General features: G+C 43.0%; 1 protein-coding gene across 2 annotated transcripts in view; it reads right to left on the reverse strand.

Moving 5' to 3' along the window:
* ppp1r10 (protein phosphatase 1, regulatory subunit 10) overlaps positions 1–21,397 on the reverse strand; it is a 38,421-nt gene that overhangs the window by 4,419 nt on the left and 12,605 nt on the right. For both annotated transcript variants that reach the window (XM_043678027.2, XM_043678026.2), the window contains 14 exons: positions 20,260–20,311; positions 19,600–19,680; positions 18,497–18,697; positions 17,956–18,055; positions 16,298–16,407; positions 15,767–15,867; positions 14,563–14,707; positions 10,949–11,128; positions 10,312–10,558; positions 8,992–9,067; positions 7,611–7,811; positions 7,051–7,147; positions 4,825–4,935; positions 3,745–3,993 (listed from right to left, as the gene is read on the reverse strand). In XM_043678027.2, the coding sequence (XP_043533962.1) occupies positions 3,745–3,993; positions 4,825–4,935; positions 7,051–7,147; positions 7,611–7,811; positions 8,992–9,067; positions 10,312–10,558; positions 10,949–11,128; positions 14,563–14,707; positions 15,767–15,867; positions 16,298–16,407; positions 17,956–18,055; positions 18,497–18,697; positions 19,600–19,680; positions 20,260–20,311 (1,951 nt within the window). The remainder of the gene's footprint in view (positions 1–3,744; positions 3,994–4,824; positions 4,936–7,050; positions 7,148–7,610; positions 7,812–8,991; positions 9,068–10,311; positions 10,559–10,948; positions 11,129–14,562; positions 14,708–15,766; positions 15,868–16,297; positions 16,408–17,955; positions 18,056–18,496; positions 18,698–19,599; positions 19,681–20,259; positions 20,312–21,397) is intronic.

Genomic DNA, 21,397 nt, shown 5'->3' on the forward strand with positions numbered 1-21,397 from the left:
AGTGTCATCCACAAATTTACTAACCCATCCTTCTACGCCCACATCCAAATCCTTTATAAAAAATGACAAACAGCAGTGGTCCCAACACAGGCTCTTGTGGCATACCACTGATGACTGAGCTCCAAGATGAACACTTCCATCAACCACCACTCTCCGTCTTCTTTCAGCTAGCCAATTTCTGATCCAAACCACTAAAGCACCTTCAATCCCAAAACTCCGTATTTTGTGCAACAGTCTACCGGTGGAACTTTATCAAATGCCTTACTGAAGTCCATATACACCACATCAACCGCTTTACCCTCATCCACCTGTTTGTCACCTTCTCGGTGAACTCAGTAAGGTTAGTGAGGCACGACTTACCCTTCACAAAACCATGCTGACTGTCCCTATATAGATGATTATAAATCCTATCTCTTATAACCTCGTCCAACGCCTTACCCACAACCGAAGCAAGGCTCACTGGCTTGTAATTCCCAGGGTTGTCCCGACTCCCCTCCTTAAACAAGGGAACAACATTTGCTATCCTCCAGTCTTCGGACACTACTCCTATCGATAATGATGACATAAAGATCAAAGCCAAAGTCTCTCCAATCTCCTCCCTGGCTTCCCAGAGAATCCGAGGATAAATCCCATCCGGCCCCGGGGTCTAATTTATTTTCAGATCTTCCAAAATTACTAAAACCTCTTCCTTGTCAACCTCAATCCCATCTAATCTTGTAGCCTGCATCTCCGTATTCTCACTAACATTGTCCTTTTTCCAATGTGAATACAGACGAAAAGTATTCATTAAGCGCTTCCCCATGTCCTCAGATTCCGCACACAACTTCCCACTACTATCTTTGATCAGCCCTAACCTTCCTCTAGTCACTCTTTTATTCCTGATATACCTACAGAAGGCCTTAGGGTTTTCCTTGATCCTATTTACCAACAACTTCTCATGTCCCCTCCTGGCTCTTCTTAGCCTTCTCTTTCGATCTTTTCTGGCTAACTTATAACTCTCAAGCCCCCTAACTGAGTCTTCACGCCTCATCCTCATATAAGCCTTCTCCTTCCTCTTGACAAGAGCTTCAACTTCTTTAGTAAACCACAGCTCCATCTCTCGATAACTACCTCCCTGCCCGACAGGTACATACTTATCAACGAGTGAGGTGCTGGAAAAACACAGCAGGCCAGACAGCATCCGAGGAGCATAAGCCCTTCTTCAGGAATGAGGCTGGTGTGCCAAGCGGGCTGAGATAAAAGGTAGGAGGGATGGAATTTGGGAGAGGGGCGCTGGGAATACGATAGGTGGAAGGAGGAGAGGGTGAAGGTGATAGACCGGAGAGGGGGTGGGGGCGGAGGGGTTGGGAAGAAGATTGCAGGTCAAGAGGGCGGTGCTGATTCCGAGGGTTGGGACTGAGATAAGGTGGGGGGAGGGGAAATGAGGAAGCTTGAGAAATCTGCATTCGTCCCTTGTGGTTGAAGGATTCCTAGGCGGAAGATGAGGCGCTCTTCCTCCAAGCGTCGTGTGGTCAGGGTCTGGCGATGGAGGAGGCCAAGGACCTGCATGTCCTTGGCGGAGTGGAAGGGGGAGTTAAAGTGACCGACCGACTCCCACAGCTACCTAGACTACACCTCCTCCCACCCTGCCCCCTGTAAAAATGCCATCCCATATTCCCAATTCCTTCGCCTCCGCCGCATCTGCTCCCAGGAGGACCAATTCCACTACCGAACAACCCAAATGGCCTCCTTCTTCAAAGGCTGCAATTTCCCCTCCAACATGATTGACGATGCTCTACACTGCATCTCCTCCACTTCCCGCTCCTCCGCCCGTGAACCCCACCCCTCCAATCGCCACCAGGACAGAACCCCACTGGTCCTCACCCTCCACCCCGCCAACCACCGGATACATTTGTATCATCCCCAGTCATTTCCGCCACCGCCACCTCCAAACAGACCCCACCACCAGGATATATTTCCCTCCCCACCCCTATCAATGTTCCGGAGAGACCACTCCCTCCGTAACTCCCTCGTCAGGTCCACATCCCCCACCAACCCAACCTCCACTCCCTGCACCTTCCCCTGCAACCGCAAGAAGTGCAAAACTTGCGCCCACACCTTCCCCCAAGGTCCCAATGGATCCTTCCATATCCATCGCAAATTCACCTGCACCTCCACACATATCATTTACTGTATCTGCTGCACTCGATGTGGTCTCCTCTACATTGGGGAGACAGGCCGCCTACTTGCGGAACGTTTCAGGGAACACCTCTGGGATACCCGCACCAACCAACCCAACCACCCCGTGGCTGAACACTTTAACTCCCCCTCCCACTCCACTAAGGACATGCAGGTCCTTGGCCTCCTCCATCGCCAGACCCTGACCACATGACGCCTGGAGGAAGAGCGCCTCATCTTCTGCCTAGGATGAATGTTGATTTCTCCAGCTTCTTTATTTCCCCTCCCCCCACCTTATCTCAGTCCGCCCTCTTGACCTGCAATTTTCTTCTTGACCTTTCCGCTCCCATCCCCTCTCTGGCCTATCACCCTCACCTCCTTCCAGCTGTCGTATTCCCAGCACCTTTTATCTCAGCCAGCTTGGCACACCAGCCTCATTCCTGAAGAAGGGCTTATGCCCGAAACGTCAATTCTCCTGCTCCTCGGATGCTGCCTGGCCTGCTGTGTTTTTCCAGCACCACATTTTTCAACTCTGGTCTCCAGCATCTGCGGTCCTCACTTTCTCCATACTTATCAAGGACCCACAGTAGCTGTTCTTTGAATAAGCTCCACATTTCAAGTGTGTCCATCTCCTGCAGTCTCCTTCCCAGTCCTGTGCATCCTAAAATCTTGCCTATTCGGATCATAATTGCCTTTCCCCCAGTTATCCTCTTTCCCTGTGGTATATACCTATCCCTGTCCATTGCTATTGTAAACATAACCAAATTATGGTCACTGACACCAAATTGCTCACCTACCTCCAATTCTAACACCTGGCCAGGTACATCCCCCAGTACCAATTTCAATATGGCATCACGCCTTGTTGGCCTGTCTACATACTGTGTCAGAAAACCCTCCTGCACACATTGAGCAAAAACTGACCCATCTAAACTACTTGAACTATAGTATTCCCAGTTAATATTGGGCAAGTTAAAGACCCCATAACAACTACCCTGTTACTCTCACTCCTATCAAGAATCATCTTTGTTATCCTTTCCTGTTTCTAACCTCAGCGGATAAGTCCTCAAACATTCTCTCAGCTACTATCACACTACCCTTGATTAACAATGTCACACTGAGCATTCCCCCCCGCCCCCAACACCATCACCATCATCATCATCATCATCTCTGATTTTGCTGAAACATCTAAATCCCAGAACCTGCAACAACCATTCCTGCCCCTACTCTAGCCATGTCTCTGAAATGGCCACAACATTAAAATCCCAGGTACCAACCCATGCTGCATGTTCACCCAACCTTTTGTTGGGCTGCAGCTCGAATGTTTAGTGATTGTCTTGCATTACTTTAAATCTGTAAGTGGGGATGCGCGGTGGAAGAAAGAGACAAAAGCTCAGAGTTCTAAGGTGGGCTTTTCAAAAAAAATCTCTTCATAGCGCAGTTCCAGAATTAATGACCAAACACCACAATCACCAACAGCCATGAGGGGATCTATAAATGACTCCACCACTGACACCATCTTCTCGAAGCTTCCCAAATGCAACCAAACATCTCCAGAGATCAATGCCAGGCTGTCAGTTGCCCACATACCTCCACCATGGTTGCCACCCATTCCTCCCCCGTGGTTGCCATGTCCTCCCCTTCCTCCTCCATGAGGATGGCCCCGTCCACTGCGACCTCGGAAGTTCTGGTCACCGTTACGTCCCCGACCTCGCTGATAGGGACCTCCACGCATGCCATGTGGGTTGCCCCTCATGTTGTCGTTTGGCTGGTCCCAGTAGCCATCCCTTTGGTGGTGAGGTGGGCCCATCATCCTCGGGCCACCAGGGCCATGGGGAGCTGAATAGAAACAAACATTTTTTTTTTAAATCTCAAATCTTCAAACAGCATTCACTTATTAAAATATTGTTATTGAAAAGTATAAATTTTATTACAAATATTACAATACAATTCAAAACAACACAAAGAAAGAGCACCAACACCCAAACCGTCCTCATGTAAATGTATAGAAAAATATTAAAAAACTCCAACTAACTACCTAATAAATAATAACCAACAACTAACTAACAATTAATAACTCAGCTCAGCCAAACAAAATACTCACTCTCAAATATTGAGAGCATTAGTTTTACATATATTCATACATTTGCAGTTCCATCTCTCTGGAGACTGGACCCATAAAAAACAATTGTTACAGCTACATAAAAGCATTTATTAGTGTGGCAGACAAATCTGTGTCCAGATATTCCAAAAAAGGGCTGCCATGTCCTATAAGAAATTCTCAGTCTTGTGGTGAACCATGCTTGCGAGAAAATCCAAAAGGATTGTGCTCCATAACAATCTTCCACCAACCCGACAGACTCAGGGGATTTTCGGATCCCCGACCTAACAAGATATTCTTTCTTGTGCGGAAAGTGAGCATGGTAACAAGTTATTTTCTTATGCACATCTACAGGGAACACACTGGGCAGGCCAAGAGGAGGAAGGATCAGGTCCTTCTCCACCCTTACACCCAAACTCCCCTTCAGTGCACCCGCCACAGCACTCTAGTATGTTTAAGCTTACCACAGGACCAGAGCAAGGGGTAAGAGTGCCTGCATGGTTTATGTACTTTTAAAGAAAAGTAAAGCACCTCTGGTATTGAATGCAGGAACAGAGCTTTAACTATACCTGGGAAAGGTCCTCCTGGTGCTGCAGGGCCACTAGGATGGAAATGAGGCACGTTATTCTGATTTGGAGGATAGCCATTTACTGCTGGCGGTGGGGCAGCCATTCTCTGACCTGCAAGGAGACAGAATCAAGAAAGTGGGAGGATTATTCAATATGTGTTCACAAACATCAACCGGCAGTTCAAAGTCAAGCAAACACTGCCTCAAAACTATTAATATTTGTAGGACAGAAAGGTTCACAAAATAGGACAGTTATCATTCCAACAATCTCTGCAGTGTTAACATTAGATAATCACGTGACAGAAAGGAATAGGAGGACTGTGAAAGTGGAGTTGCAAGTAGGTAGGATAGTGAAGGCAACATTTGGTATGCTTTCTTTTATTGGTCAGAGCATTGAGTACAGGAGTTGGGAGGTCATGTTGCAGCTGTACTGGACGTTGGTTAGACCACTTTTGGAATATTGCGTGCAATTCTGGTCTCCTTCCTATTAGAAGGATGTTGTGAAACTTGAAAGGGTTCAGAAAAGATTTACAAGGATGTTGCCAGGGTTGGAGGATTTGAGCTACAGGAAGGGGTTGAAAAGGCTGGAGCTGTTATCCCTGGAGCTTCAGAGGCTGAGCAGTGACCTTATAGAGGTTTATAAGGTCATGAGGGGCATGGATAGGGTAAATAGACAAAGTATTTTCCCTGGGGTGGGGTGGGGGAGTCCAGAACTAGAGGGTATAGGTTTATGGTGAGAGGGGAAAGATATAGTAAAAAAAAAAGAGACACCTAAGGGGCAACTTTTTCATGCAGAGGGTGGTGTGTGTATGGAATGAGCTGCCAGAGGATGTGGTGGAGGCTGGTACAAATGCAACATTTAAAGGCATTTGTATGGGTATATGAATAGGAAGGGTTTGGAGGGATATGGGCCGGGTGCTGGCAGGTGGGACTAGATTGGGTTGGGATATCTGGTCGGCATGGATGGGTTGGACCTGTTTCCATGCTGTACATCTCGATGACTCCACGACACGTGGTCTTGTGTGAGGAGGTTGGCAAAAAAGTTCACGGGCAGTGTTAGGCTGAGTGGTCTGTTTCAGAGCTCTAAATATGATGTAAATTAGCATGTAGGCTGAATGGCCAGTTTCTGAGCTGAAACATTTTGTACAAAGTATAAGAAAGCGAAGCTAAACTTACACTAATAAGTGAACTAAAACAAAGAACTAAGGATGCTGCAGATATGAAACAAAAACAGAAATGGCTGGAGAAACTCAGCAGTTGCGACGGCACTGATGGTGAGAAAGTAGTAAGTTCTGATGAAGAGTCGTCAAACTCTAAATGTTAACTGATTTCTTCGCACAGATGGTGGCTGATCTGCTGAGTTTCTCCAGCGATTTCTGCTCTTGTTGCTTTAACAATTGCCCAGTTTAAGATTAAGGTTGTGAGAAGAGAGAGAGAGCAGTTGTAGGAATACGCTCCGAGAGTTAGTCAAACCAGTGCTAAAGTTAACAGGTTTCAGGGACTGAATGATCTCCTTCCACACAGTGATAAGAGCAAAATTCCCACACTGAGCAGCCAGATGCGGAGTCCCTGAAAGTTATTTAGTCAATGGCCTGTGTATTGATTAAGCATGAAGTTTTACCTACACTTACAGCTGACCAGAGGATAAAACATCCCATGAGCCACTGAGCATGGGAAACTTAGAGTGAATGGCAAAGTCACATGCCTTTGGAAAGAAAATTATACTGGATCGATCACAGGGACAATGGAAAAGAGACGATCTTCTCAGAGTGCAGCAGTGATTACTCTTAATCCAATGCATTCTTTCCAGTCTTGCAGAAGGCCTAGGTATTTGATTCAAAAACAGCTACTGTCTCGTCCATAGGACATTTATCCATTATAAGCAGTGGCGGAGAGAGTGACAGCTAGATATTAAACCATGCAAGACATTCACACATGCACACCCACTTTTGTCCTCAACAATACAATCAGCACAATTATCAGAAATGCAGGCAAAGCTCTTCTCTCAAAATCTGAAACAGCAATTTTCACATCCCTACTGAGGTTATTTAATCAGCAAAGACCAGTGATTCGGATGGTTTCCCCCATTTTCACCGACTGAGTCAGCAGAATAAGGCATTACCAAACTTAGCAGGATTCCATTCCTATCACAGTGAGGCAATCTGCAGATTAAAAGTATGTATGGTTCACTGCCAAAGACAGGGGGTGATATTTATAGATGGGATACCTTGTGGGGCTTGATTCTGCAGTGGTCCAAGCAGCTGTTTGATTTTATCAGAGAACTCTGGCTGTTTGACTAACTCTTCAATGGGTTTTTGATTGCTCTGTAATAATAGAGAACACGGATTAATCTATAGCTCCAACAAGTACCCTTTACTTCACAAGACCATATATTTCACAGCACCTTAGGTCACAAAATCTCCTTTATAAAATTAGTTATTTTACAATCCCTATGCTTCAACATCAAGATCCAGACTGCATGAACAAGCATTCAAATAACTGAAATGTGTAACTTGGATCTAGGCCCAATCAACTAGTTGCTAAATAATATCATGGAATCCAACAATTTGAAACTTCTAGATCACCTGCAATGTAGCACAACCATTATACTGTGCTGAAGAATCAACATCCTGGCATTGACAAGTGAGAATGCTACCAATAAAGCAAAGCTACTTGATCTGAACTGTACGTAGAGTGCTACGTGAAGCATCAAATTTCAGATGATCCAAGTCAAATGTTGCAAAATGTAACCCAGGTAAAATAAATTTAACCAGCTGCGCTACCTACCATAAGGGAGGTGAGCAACTCCTGGACGTTGATGCTGGTGTTGGAATTTGATCCAGATTGCTGGTTCTTCACTATGCCCATACTGCCCATCAAGTTGGCCAACACTGGAGGCAGCTTGGAGCTTCCTGAACCATCAGGAGACTGAGAAGCCGCGACTGTTTTCATTGGCTCCTCATACGTGGTGTCCTCTATGCCATTCTCCTAGGGAGAAAACAAACATCACAGTGAAGGGAAAGGCTTTCAACAGGTATTAAATCACAACAACTCAACACAAAAACAATCCTGACAAAATTCTTCCTACGCTCTTATAAATGTCTGTCTGTCATTGCCTGCATGCGAGCATCTTTACCTTGCACTCCCACTTGAGGGAAGAGAAAATGGAGTCTTAGCACATCATAAGAACAGGAGTGACAAATTTTAAATCTTGGACAAGGGCCCAGGGCTTTTCGGGGGAGGAGGGTACAAAGTTACAGCAAATGGCAAATTAATTAGCTGCCTGAGGGGGCAGCAAGCAGAGACAATTAACAATCTTAAAAAAAAGGAAATTAGATAGGTACGAGGACAATAAAACTTGCAGTGTTACAGAATAGAATCGAACAGATTGGATTCTGTGCATGGACTCAGAGGGCTGATTGGTAGTCACATACCATAATGATCAAGAATTAGTTAAGGTGGAAAGAGTGCATAGGTGAATCTAATCTCGTATCTCAAACTTCCTTTACTTTCAGCATACTTGGCACAAATCTTGAGAGAGATCTTGAGGGTGGCCTAGCTCAGCAGACCACAACAGAACTTGGTTCACTGGAGACTATTTCCTCAGTTTTCACAGTAAAAACATGCAGAAGAGGCCAAGATATACTGGATTAAAAATCACAACACCAGGTTATAGTCCAACTGTTTTATTTGGAACCACCTGATGAAGGAGCAGCGCTCCAAATGCTAGTGCTTCCAAATAAACCTGTTGGACTATAACCTGGTGTTGTGAGATTTTCAAACTTTGCACACCCCAGTCCAACACCAGCACCTCCAAATCAAGATTTACTTATTAAACTATCTGCAAGGCCAGTGGAAGCAGATTAAACTTCCGAAAGGAAATCAGATGAGTACTTGGGGAAAAAAAAGTTGGAGAAAATTGCAGAGTAGTGGGGAATACAGCAAAGAGGAATGAAGGACTATTTGAAGAGCTGAAATAGCTGACAGAAGCATGGGCTGAAGGACCACCTTTAGTGTTCAATAACTGAAACTGAGATTACAAAACAAAATACAAGAATAAACACAGGATTACATAAATTGAAATTCTCCTAGGATACCATATGACACAAAAGGAGCAACTTTCCTCAGCAATTATTGCAAGTTATTTTAACTGATTGAGGAGACTTACATCATCCAAAGGAATGATCTTGGGCGGAATAGTTTCATAAGACTCAGCATCAGGCTCATGAGGACTCTCTGGAACACTGAGAATTTAAATGCAATTAGATTGTCATTAATGAAAAGCATAGGCACAATAAGGTGAATAAATAAATATACATTTTTTGAAACTGGCTTATTTAAAAAAACATCATCGTTAGGTATGTCTGACTGACCCCCCAGCATGAACTTTCATTATAGTTCTGCACAGGTTGACAAGCTCAATACTTAATGAGGTTAAGTGCACACAGGACTATATTTAGGCTTCAAATACCTACTTTGGATAAACATGACATCTACATTTACACACTACACTTTAAACAGTTTTTCACTGTCACTACGTACTTTATCAGATGCAATGTATAGTATTATTTCCATGTACAGAGAAAACGTACTAGCATAGGATGAGTGACTCCAGTATTAAGGAAACATTTAAAAGTAGCAGCAGGGGAAATTCAATAGTGATGTTTAAAAGCATCTTTTTGACATGAGAAATGATAAGGTACATTTCCAACAAGTAACAAAGTAGTACAGGAAACTAAAATAGCAAATAAAAGCCTTACAAACAGTTTTGACAGGAAGGGAATTTAATGCAAATGCACTGCTTGAAAGGGCAATAGATATAGAATCATTAACTTGCCAAAAGGAATCAGATACAGTAAAAACTTGCATGGGAGTTAGGAAAGTAGTGTGGGAAAGGGACTAATTGGAAATCAGCTTCAAAGAGTGCAGAGGCACAACTAGCCATTGTGCAACACTGTAGGGTGGCAATCAAGGTGCGTAAACCCGAAGACTGTCGCCGCAGCTTTTAGTGCAAAGTTTACACTTTTCATACTAAACAGTATTAAAGCTCTAAATATCCTCTTATTCAGCTGGATTCATGAACACTGGTTCTTTGCTTTCTTTCCTGTCTCATCAATTCCCAAGTTCTTGTGCATACAACCATCCCACTGGACCCCCATGTACTTCATAGTATTTCATAACATACTTCATACCCAAGGTCCTTCACATTCCTGAAAGGTAGGTCAAAAAAGCTATCTGGCCACCAGAGGGATGACTGCTGAGAAGTGCATAACCTACTCAAGGCTGGATTCCTAGCACATTGACAAAGAGTTTTGCTTTTATACTAGAGAACTTTTGATCCAGATGTAACTATCATCAATCACTGTTATCAAGTAATTTTGGTTTGTCTACTTCCCCACGAAATCCAATTATACAAAACCATTCGAAGCTTCACCGTCCACCCATCAAGAAAGGGGAAGAAGAAAACCAATTTGCAGCAAGAACATACCAGTCCTTGGAGAGGAAGATTTCCTGCAGAATTCCTTTCTCCCGCTCCTCCTGAATGTACTTCTCTTGACTGTTACTGCCCCTTTCTGCTAGCTGGGGACCCAAATCGATTAAAACTGGGCACGTCCACGGAATCTTCTCCTCCATTGTATCATGGCTCAACCTGCGAGCAGTCTCAAATGCCTGCCGATCCATCATCATTTCTCGCTTGGCAGCTTCGCCAAAGTCTTTAATCTTGTTCACATTAACTGAAAGAAATCAATTTACAAAATCAGCCAAAAAAATAAAACAAAACCCCAAAATAATGTGACCAACAGCATGGAAGAAAAGTACTTAATTCAATTTTACTGAACACAGATCAACAACTTTAACCTCAAAAAAAAGAGAAAGCAGAGAAGAAACTGAAACCCTTTCAAACCAAATTAGATAAGGGAAACTGACAAATGAGTCAAGCTCAAGATTGATACCAGTCAACCAAGCACTATTAACTTAAGGAAAACTTCACATAACACCCAATCATGTCCATGCTTACACCAGTTATGCAGAAAGAACATACTCAGTCTTGGCTTGTCAGGTTAAAAGTAGTCAGTATTTAAAGGAGAGGAGCCCTTACTCCCTCAATCAAGCACATATCTTACCCCTCTCTGTTTCATCTAGTTCAAAGTAGAAATACTCTCGCAGCTTGGACTCTTCACGCCATGACACAGTCTTCCTTTTCTTTCCCTTTCTTGTCAGCTTGGCCGCTTCTGGCACTGCTTCTGGTGGAGAAGGTTCAGCTACTGGTGCAGCTGCAGCCACTGTCGTATCCTCTTCAACAGCTACAAGTTAGGAGAAACATAATCAACGTCAACGACACTCAAACACAGCAGTTTGAATTCTTCAGTACAGGTAAAGGAGGCAAATGAAAAACAGATCTTGGGAACAGAGCAGAAAAAAAAAATACTTGTGTGTAGGAGATATTAGCTTTCCTTCTGGATATTTTGAACTGACCTGTTCAGACATGTTACAATAAAATCTGGGGCAAGTGGGACTTGAACACAGAGGTGCAGAGATAGAGATACTGTATTGCACAGGAGTGTGTGAAACCTCATCTGCTGCAGTGGGGTTTGAACCCACTCATTACTTGGGTCAGTAGTAATGGGATTTCTGATTTACAAGTCCAGCACTATTACCACCATACCATTACCTCTCCATGTGAGAGACTAGAACACAGACCTCTAGGCTCAAAAAGGTAGGGACAACTGTGTCACAAGACCCTCAGCAACTGCATTTAGTATTTCAGGCAAACTTCCATCCAAGTACAACTGTTCTTCTATAAAGCGTTAGTTGCATTCTTGCGAGACCTCATGTTATACAAAGTCGCGCAACAGTCATAACACGGCTGATGGGAAAAATAAGATTGGGGCGGACCACCAATAATCAGTAAATATATCAGTAAAAACTGAAACAAAAATAGTAGTTAGTCTAAAACAAATAATAGCACATTCTAAGTAAATGTTAAAATCATAATGATTTTAATGAAATAATACAATAAAAATTTAACACTATAACCTTGAAAAACTGGAAGAGAACTTGAAGGGGTTTGAGTTTGCTGAGTTACAGTACTGTATTAAAACAGGGGCTGAGGTTCATCATCACCATCATGGTGTGGTTGGCTGTGGTTCATTGTCCTCAAACTGTTTCTTGGGGTTGGCTTAAAGAAGGCATCTAGCTTTTGCTGCTTTGCCATCTTTCTTCTTTCATGAAGCAGCTGTTCATAGGGTGCCAGATAAGACTTTATGCCACATTCCTGAAGGGCCTGTGCCCGAAACGTCAAATCTCCTGTTCCCTGGATGCTGCCTGACCTGCTGTGCTGTTCCAGCAATAAAGTTTCAACTTTATGCCATGAACTGCTATCCTGCTTAGTTCTGCATTATGGTCATTGCCTTCTTAGAGCTGCAACTACTTCTCAACTTTCCTCAGGATAGAAGGCAAAAGGGTAGAGAAAAGCTGTCCTTGTGCTACATCCTGGACTTCATCGTCTTCATCTTCAATTTCCCCCGCAGCAACAATTGGTTGTTGATCAGCTGTGGAGATGTCTTCACGATGGATCTCAAGCAACTCCTCAATATCCTCAGGCTCCACTTCTTCAAATCCAACTTGCTTTGCAAGAGAGCGACAATGTTCTTTGCTTGCTGGAAGCTCCACTGATGGTTCAAACGCCTTTAAAATCATGAAGAAAATGAGGTAGAAGCTTCCACCAAACTGCATGCAAGCAGTCCTCACTGACATCACCCCAGGCTTCCACAATGATGTCTTGAAATCTAAATTGTTCTTCCTACAATAAATTTCTGAAAACATCCTTGAAAACATCAACAATAAGGTCAGAAAAAATTTGCCTCTGTCATCCTAACTCTTTTGCTTGACTGGAAATAAACACCTGCAGTGGATTTAAGGTACCTTGTCAAGGCTTGCAGGTTAGCAGAATGGTACACCACCACAGGCTTAAGCTTTAAGTCTCCACCAGCACTGGTATCCAACAAACAGTCATAGGATCCTTTGCAGCCTTAAAACCTGCAGCATATGCTTCATTCTTAGAAATGTAGGTTCTGGATGGCATTCACTTCCAGTATAAACCGGTTCCATCCAAAATGAAAATTCGATCTCAGGTATAGCCTTCTTCCTCAATCATTTCTTTTCAGCACGGGAGAAAACGATAGGACACGTTCCCAGTCTGCATTGGCAACTTCGCCACATAACTTCATGTTATAAAAAGCATAGTGGTTCTTAAATCCAGCAAACTAGCCACTACTAGCCCTGAAGGCAGGCACATCTGCAGGATATTAAGCTTTTTTCTTTAGATCCTCAAATTGATAATGCTTTCCACTTTATGGTGAGAAAGTGGCCCCAGACCACTTTTTGGATTGATTTTCTATTCACACACTTAGAAGCTGCTCCATCTCAAGTTTCTTTGTTCGTGACCTCACAGACTTGCTAGCACTTAGACTTATTCCAGCAATGCAGCTTGCTTTACTTCTTTCCACATTGTCTCTAATGATGTGTAGCATAGACTCATGTTCTTTCATTATGCTCAAAATACTTTATCACATCTACTTTCTGTTCAAGTGTTATAGCCTCTCTTTTATGGTCACCACCCATGTTTTCACCTGGGATGGTTCTTGTCACATTTGTGCAAATTTGCTCTTCCATGTTCACGGAAAACACAGTGAGATTTGCAAGAAACAAGGTTGAACGTAACTGAGTACAGCACTGTACCTTTCGCGAGGCACTTCACCACAAAGCATGCAAACTGAATTACTACGTGATGCAAATCCAGTCCTCAGGACACTGCAACACCTAGTGCAAGGGATGGAATTGCTTAATAGCCAATGAGAGTTTGCGTTTTTAAAAAGGTTGTTCCCTAATTCACCAATTGCACTGATGAAACACACGTTACAGAAGAATGGTCTAATCAGGCCAGAGTCTGCTTTGCTTCAGATGTCAGACAAGATTGAACATTTTCAGGCTAGTACTGTCACAGGAAGCTTGGTGTTCTGCTCCCAGATTATCTCCCATGAGAACAAGTGGAGTGAGAATCTCAGAAGAAAGAAATGCAATCAGATAGCCTGAGGTTCTACTGTTTCTAACTCAAATGCTAATTACAATAAAAACAATAAGAGTCATAACTCACATTTAACACCATACCCAGAAATCAAAAATTTGGAATCAATACAAGATGGTCACTAATTAACCCAATACAGGACCTAAGAGAAACTTTTCACCCACAGAGTGGAAGCTGCTGACACTACTTAGTTGAGGTAGTTTGTATAAACAACTTTAAAAGGGAAATTAGGTCAGTATGTGAGAGAAAGAAAGCGAGGATATGCAGATAAGGTTACAAAGGCTCAGTTGAAGCACAAAGACCAAAATAATTTGGATTGAAGAAGTTTGTTTCTGTGCTTTTCCAGCAACACATTTTCAGCTCTGATCTCCAGCATCTGCAGTCCTCACTTTCTCCTTGTACATTCCATACTACAGCTCAGTGAAAATGTCATCTTGGGGGTAGGTAATGGACACAATGAAATGGGATCTGTCTACTTCTGTCATCACTGGATAGCAATAAGGACAAAACACAAAATGCCAGGAGGTGCCCAGTCTTAGTGACTTACAGAAGGTAAAGTTCATAATTGATGTGTTGTTTACTAACAGGATCATCAACCATCATGTGGCTAAAACATCTGAAGCACTGTACAACCATTACAACGAGACTTACTCATCTCCACAGGTTCAGACACTTCCTCCAGTGGCACAGGTGTACTAGGTCTCTCCACTTCCATAGGCTCAGCGATAGCAACTTCTGGAGAAGCAGGTTTGGTGCTGATCTGTTCAGGACTCGACTTTTGATCAAAAGGATTGGACTGAATGGAAGAGAGAAATGATAAAAAGTTAAACCAAAGGGTTAAAGACCCTTTTTAGAAAGTAAAGCAATAATATTCACAACAATTACAAAGTGCTCTGACTGGACAGCAGCTTGCAAACAGATTTGCAGATAAGGGTGTTTATACCCATATTATTACACAATCCCCATTTGGACTTAATCATCTTTTCACGAACCCAATTTTGGAGCACCCACTGGATATTTAAAATGCTAACAAAACAACTGACTTTGGATTTTTAAAAATCAGAAGTGACCACTGGTTCAACAAGCTCATACTTATATGATAACCAGACCTACTTATGCCCGAAACGTCGATTCTCCTGCTCCTCGGATGCTGCCTGGCCTACTGTGTTTTTCCAGCATCACATTTTTCAACTCTGGTCTCCAGCATCTGCAGTCCTCACTTTCTCCTACTCTCAGGAGATCATATCCAAATGCCTCTCAATACCCTTTTATACTATGTCCTCCCATAATCTTATCAGCTGAGTAACAATATTGCTTGACTTCTCTTCATAGCTTCATCTGTGAGCCCTGATGGTCTAAACCGCCACTTGTGAATAAGCCACTGCATTTAACTGTGCAACTTTGTGCTTCAGTCAGATCACCTTAATGGGCAATGACTTGAATAATTATGGTTTACAAATGCAATCTCAGAAACCCAAACCCATTCTCCAACATTAATACATCCATTCCAAGAAATGCAGAATTTATTACCAGAACATGCTACAACAAAAAGCACTACTTCTTACTGCCAAATGTTGAAGCTTATTATCACTGACATTTCTTCCATTTGGCAGGCCATTTCAAAGCATACCAAACTCAAGTGTCAAATTAAAAGTGGATCTTAGTAATGGACTTCAAAATCATGCTTCTCAATAAAAGATATAGAATTTTGTTTATAAACTTTTCCCTGCACAAACTTGTTTCTGTAAGCATGACCAACAGTTTTCTACCAATAAACTGTGCAACTTTACGATAATCTCCACCCTTAACTTGTTCAGTGTTTGAACGAATGAAAGGGAAGCTTGCACCTTAGTACCTTGACACTAGTTGGGGAAGTGATCTTCTTCTTCTTCTTGATTTTTAGTCCATGCACGGGGGCGGAGTTGAGCGCCTCTAGAAAATCAGTACTCTCAATGGCTACAGAAATATGAGCAAAGTGTCAAGTTAGAGCTTAAGCGCCAATAGAAACACTCAGAATCCAAAATTCTTTCAACAAGATAACCCAGAGCCCAACTCTCTCAGGACAGTTCTACACAAATGTAATTTGTTGTGCTTTTTTGTTTTACTGGGACCTCTAGAGCATCAGTCCCCCTCACGTGGCTGGAGGGGAGAGCAGACACAAGTGAGCACAGTTAAACAAAGCATCCATTCTCAAGATATTGCCAGCACATGAAAGTGCTATGGGAGGACAGGGTCACCTGGAGCTTCAAATAATGACGTGATACAGAGTTAAGCACCAGCAGGTGTTTGGTGCTCGTGGAACTGCATCCTCAACAACCACTCACTTTTTCAGGTGAGAAGCAAATTGAAAACGGAGACTTCTAATTTTCAAAATACTCTTACTTACGCTGGGGAGGAATAATTTTAACTTTAATTTCCTTCGTAGTGTTGGGTGTCACGTTGAGCGGTTTGTATTTCTTCTCCATGTGTGGTGCAGAGCTACTTGTTAGAGATGGGCTAGGAATCAACAAAAAACAGGATCATCAGTCGTGAAGCGAATTTAGGTTTACTACTAAAATGTCTAAGTGGCAGCATGGATACAAAGATGGCTCTATCAGTGACACAAGAGCAGCAAGCATTGTGGACTTTGAGGAGGCTAGTGAGCCCTGAAGGCAGCGCAGGCAGGCTGGCGGAATCCCTACAATGTGGTAAGAGGCCACCTGGCCCATCGAGTCTGCACCAGCATTCCACCTAGACCACTCCAATAAGCCCACCCTACCCCTAACCCCACATTTACCATCAATACTCTACCTAGCCTATACTTCCCTGGACACTGGGGCGATTTATCACAGTCAATCCACCTATCCTGCACATTTTGGCACTGTGGGAGGAAACCAGAGCACCCGGTGGATCTGACGCAGGCACAGGGGGAATGCGTGTGGAGTTTGCACAATCACTCAATGCTAGAATCGAACCCAGGTCCCTCCAGCAGTGATTCTGCGTTACCATGCAGTCTTTGAGCAGACATATGACGTTGAAATTTAATGCAGAGGTATGACATAATACATTTGACAGGAAGAAAGAGGAGGCAATAGGAGATAAAGGATACACAACAGGAATATGAACAACTGGTGATATTTGTGTATTGGTCAAAGACAAGTTGAAAAAACAGTTAGTGAAGCTGTATAAATGGAGGTAGAGAGTACAAAAACAGGGGAGTTATGGTGATCTTAAAAAGAAGTTTGAAAAAATACTTTATAGCATGTTCAAAACCATAAGGTGTCTGGGCAGTACGTGGAGAGAAACCGCCCCCAATAACAGAAGGGTTGAAAATCATAGGACATGGATGCAAGATAACTGGCACATGAACTACTGGCTATACGAGGAAACACATTTTTATGCACATGGTTGGAATCTAGAATTTACTGCTCGAGAGGTTGGAAGGAACAGATTAAGTCACAGAATTTAAATGGGAACTGCACATGAACCTAAAGTAACACATTTGCAGAGTTTGACATAATGGGCAAGGGAACAGTTCTAAGCCAACGTTGCATCGGCAGGGTATCAGCACGGACCAAAAACAAGCTAAATAGTCGGAGACAGCAAGGAAGGAAAACCGTGGCTGAGCTCTACCATAAGATGCACTTTAAGCAATACATGGCTCATGTCCCCATTGGGCATGAGTTCCCATGGATTTGGATGGGTACATGAATAGGAAGGGTTTGGAGGGATATGGGCCGGGTGCTGGCAGGTGGGACCAGATTGGGTTGGGATATCTGGTCAGCATGGACGGGTTGGACCGAAGGGTCTGTTCCATGCTGTACATCTCTATGACTCTATGACAGTACTACACTGATCCACCCAGTCCAACTCAAAACATATTTCAAAATAATCTGCATGGAGCTAGCACTCATACCAGCATGAGAACAGTCACTTATTTTTGCATATTTCTCTTGGAAGTACATGCAACTCTCTCAAGTGTCTAGCTGCTAGGAGTATGCTGTATCTTACCACGCTGTTGCATCTGGCCATACAATAAATGGTGCTATTACAAAGTGGTCTTACCTTGGTCTCTTCAGAGGTGTTGGCTTAATGTTGTACTTGTCGGAAATTACTGGGCCAGAAGAACTCTTCTTTGGCAGAACAGGAACCTCCATTTCCAGGCCTGCAAACAGTTAGAAGGAAGGCAATGGTCACAATAACAGCAACAGAAGTAAGGAGTTACCAACTGGCAACTCTTTAAAAGCAAGGTGAATCACAAAAGACTGGATCTGCATTTCATTAGGGAATGACACTTGCTTTTTTGCAGAGGTAGGTGACCTCTTCTTAAAATTCAAAATATTAAATCAAAATTCTCTTTCAATAAATTATGTCAAATGGAGTCCTGAAACAAATGTGCAAAAATAAAGCATGCACCAAGCATTCTCAGCACTTATCTGCGGATAACATCAGACATAAAACTGAACTAGAGTGTGAAGAATCAAGCAACAACAGGCGTAAAACATGAGTGGAAAAAGAAACAAGTCAAGCAGCAGTCAGGCTAGGACAATGATTGTTTTAAGGGAGATTAATGCATTACAAGTGTATGACTACATGTGATACCCACCTGTTGATCTGAACTTGGCGTGACTGGGTGCGGTTGTCCGTAGCGACTTGGGCTTCTCTCGTTTCTTCTCCAATGATTCCTCTTCCTTTGTCTCCACTCTGAGGTCTGATTTGGGATCTGGGACTCGCTCAGAAACTGGCGCTCGCATCTTGCTTTCATCTTTCTTTTCATCTTTCCGCTTCTTCCTCTCTGGCTGTTTATCTACAGGATTTAAAAAAAGAAAAGCACTAAAAAGGTTAACCTAGCAAGTTCTTTACATGCTCGAGAAGAGGTTGCAGATTTAAATATTAGACTAAACCAGCTCCACTGCCCAAATTATCTTTCTTCTTTAATCAGAAGCACTCGCAGTGATTTAAAGAAGTGATTACATCGCAGTCAAAAGTAAGTTTCACTATAATTTTCTGATGACCCATTTATACTGATTAGTCTAGATTCAACAAGGAGAAACCCAATCATCTCCCACAGAAGATGGGCACCAGAATGGCTGCCAGATACCTAAAGATTTCACTAGTTGATAATGACTTTATAGGTAACATTAAGTTTACACATTCTCTTACATTTATCGGTCTAAGATTTTATTGTTAAAAACAACACATAAAATTAATAATACTAAGCATCAACTCAAATTTCCTATACCTTCACCCAAAATGTAGGTTTAGCATCTAGTAGAATTAATACCCAGTTTGAAAATACGCCAGCACAGTTCCTGTTCCTTGAACTGGATGGAGCTAGGCTTACACAGCTTGGACAAAAGTTGCATTTTGCAGTGATTTTCAATGCCCCTAGACCGCAGAAGCACTTTGATGCAATATACAGTTCTCTCTCTCAATAGTCACTCAACAACCATCAATTTATATGGGCATCTGCTGAGGCCAAGACTGGCTGCATTTGCCCTGCAGTAAAACATGGGTCAGAAGACATTGGAAGATATATGGGATCTGCAGAATTGTAGCAGAAATGACTTTCAAGGTTTGGGATGAGTTATGTTTGGAGATGCAGCCCCATAAAAACAATTTGACTACAGTTAAATTAGAGCATAAGGCATTTTTGATCAGACATAAGACTTCTAGTAACTGACAAACAACATGAATAATCAAACTTACCTTGTGCGCCAGGACCTGCACTCTGAGAACGAATTACAGTCATCCAATGGTTGACCAAAACTTGTGCCAACTTCCTAAGCTCTAAAACATAAAATACGGAATTATGAATAAAAAGGACTGCTTTCAAAACAAACACCATTGAGACCTAATGGCACGATCAGTTAATAGCTAACTCCACAAAAATAATGGTTGCATGACTAAATTGAGCTGGAGAATGGACACTGAAGGCTTAACTTCTACTCACTATCCACTTATTTGGGAAAAGCATGTATCTTGGGCAGCTGAGCATCATCAGGATTGCCTATGATGCCCTGGATTGTCGTGCAATTGACACTCATTGCCCCAAAAGGCAAATAACCATTTGTGAGTGGCACCAAAGAACTGTCAGTGCCTGTGGCTTAGGTGAGTGTGAGACAAAAGAAAGAAACTTATTTAAATCAGTAGCGAATTAATTATAACTGCTTTGATCCAAAAAACAAACAAGGAACAAATTTTACTTCATCGCACTATTCATAAAACAGAAACAAGTATGTATTACTTCCTCTCAAGGTGCAGTTTAAACAGAGACCAGTCAAACTGGTGGTGGAAACATCACAAGTCTAAAGCAATGCAACTTTAGCTCCTTTAAACTTGGTGCAGACAGAATATATGACAACTGACCTTCATCATCAAAGCTCTTGCTCAACTGTTTCACTATCTTGGCTGTGTTATTCTGAAATAGAGACAAGCTCAGGTAAGACACTTGCATTCTGAGGCTCCCCTGCCACCCACAGGTGTTATGCAAAAATGCACTATTTGTAACAACCATACTCAGCAAGCTCCCTCAAAGAGATGCCTACATCTGCGAGTAGTACTGTCACTCAATGTAAGCATAAAGGTGCACATAAAATGAAGGGTAACTGTGACATCCAACACTATCAAAAGTCTGATGGACTGACTTCTACATTGCAGAAGCTGAACATTAGCTCTCAAATACTTTCTCCCATCTCCTCCCTGGACTCAGTCCCTTTGTGGGGAATGTTCCACCCTTCTTCCAGTCCTATTCCAGCCCCCGAGCCACAAGTCTTTCTCCAGAATATCAATGATATCAAAAGGTGCTACTTTCTCCACTCATTGGAATTGAGAAAGTTTATCAACTTCACTTCCAATTTCCACCCGGTTCTCACCTTCGTCTGTTCCATCTCACTCCTCCCTTCCTTCCTTGACATCTGTTTCCACTTCCGAGGATAGGCTGGCCACCAATATCTATGACAAACCAACCGACTTGCACAGCTACCTTGACCATGCATCCTCACACCTTGCTTTCTGTAAAGACTATTCCATTCTCCCAGTTTCTCTGTCTCAGTCATATCTGTTCTGATAATGTCAACTTCAAGAAGGGGGCTGGAATAGGAGATGTCCACCTTTTTTTCTCAACCAAGGACTCCCCAACATCATAGTTGACAGGGCCCTCAGCCGGATATGACCCATCTCTCACCACTTCAGCTCTCGCCCCTTCTCTTCCCCCCTGCAACAGCAATAGGGTCCCCCTTGTCCTTACCTACCATCCCACCAAATCTACATCCAGTGGATCACTTGTGTTATTTTCACCACCTCTAGTGGGATGCCACTACCAGACATACATTTCACTCCCCTCTCACCGCCCGCCCCCCCCCCCCCCCCCCCCGCCCACCCTCGTCAGCCTTCAGCAAGGATTGTTCCCTTTGGGTAGCATGGTCCATCCTCCTTCTCTCCCAATGCCCCACCCCCACAGCCATGATACTTTCCCCTGCAACCACGGAAGGTGTAATACCTGCCT

This window comes from Chiloscyllium plagiosum, unplaced genomic scaffold, assembly GCF_037043375.1.
Source record: "Chiloscyllium plagiosum isolate Xiang-an unplaced genomic scaffold, Cpla_swu_hap1 HiC_scaffold_35, whole genome shotgun sequence".
Classification (NCBI taxonomy): Eukaryota; Metazoa; Chordata; class Chondrichthyes; order Orectolobiformes; family Hemiscylliidae; genus Chiloscyllium; species Chiloscyllium plagiosum.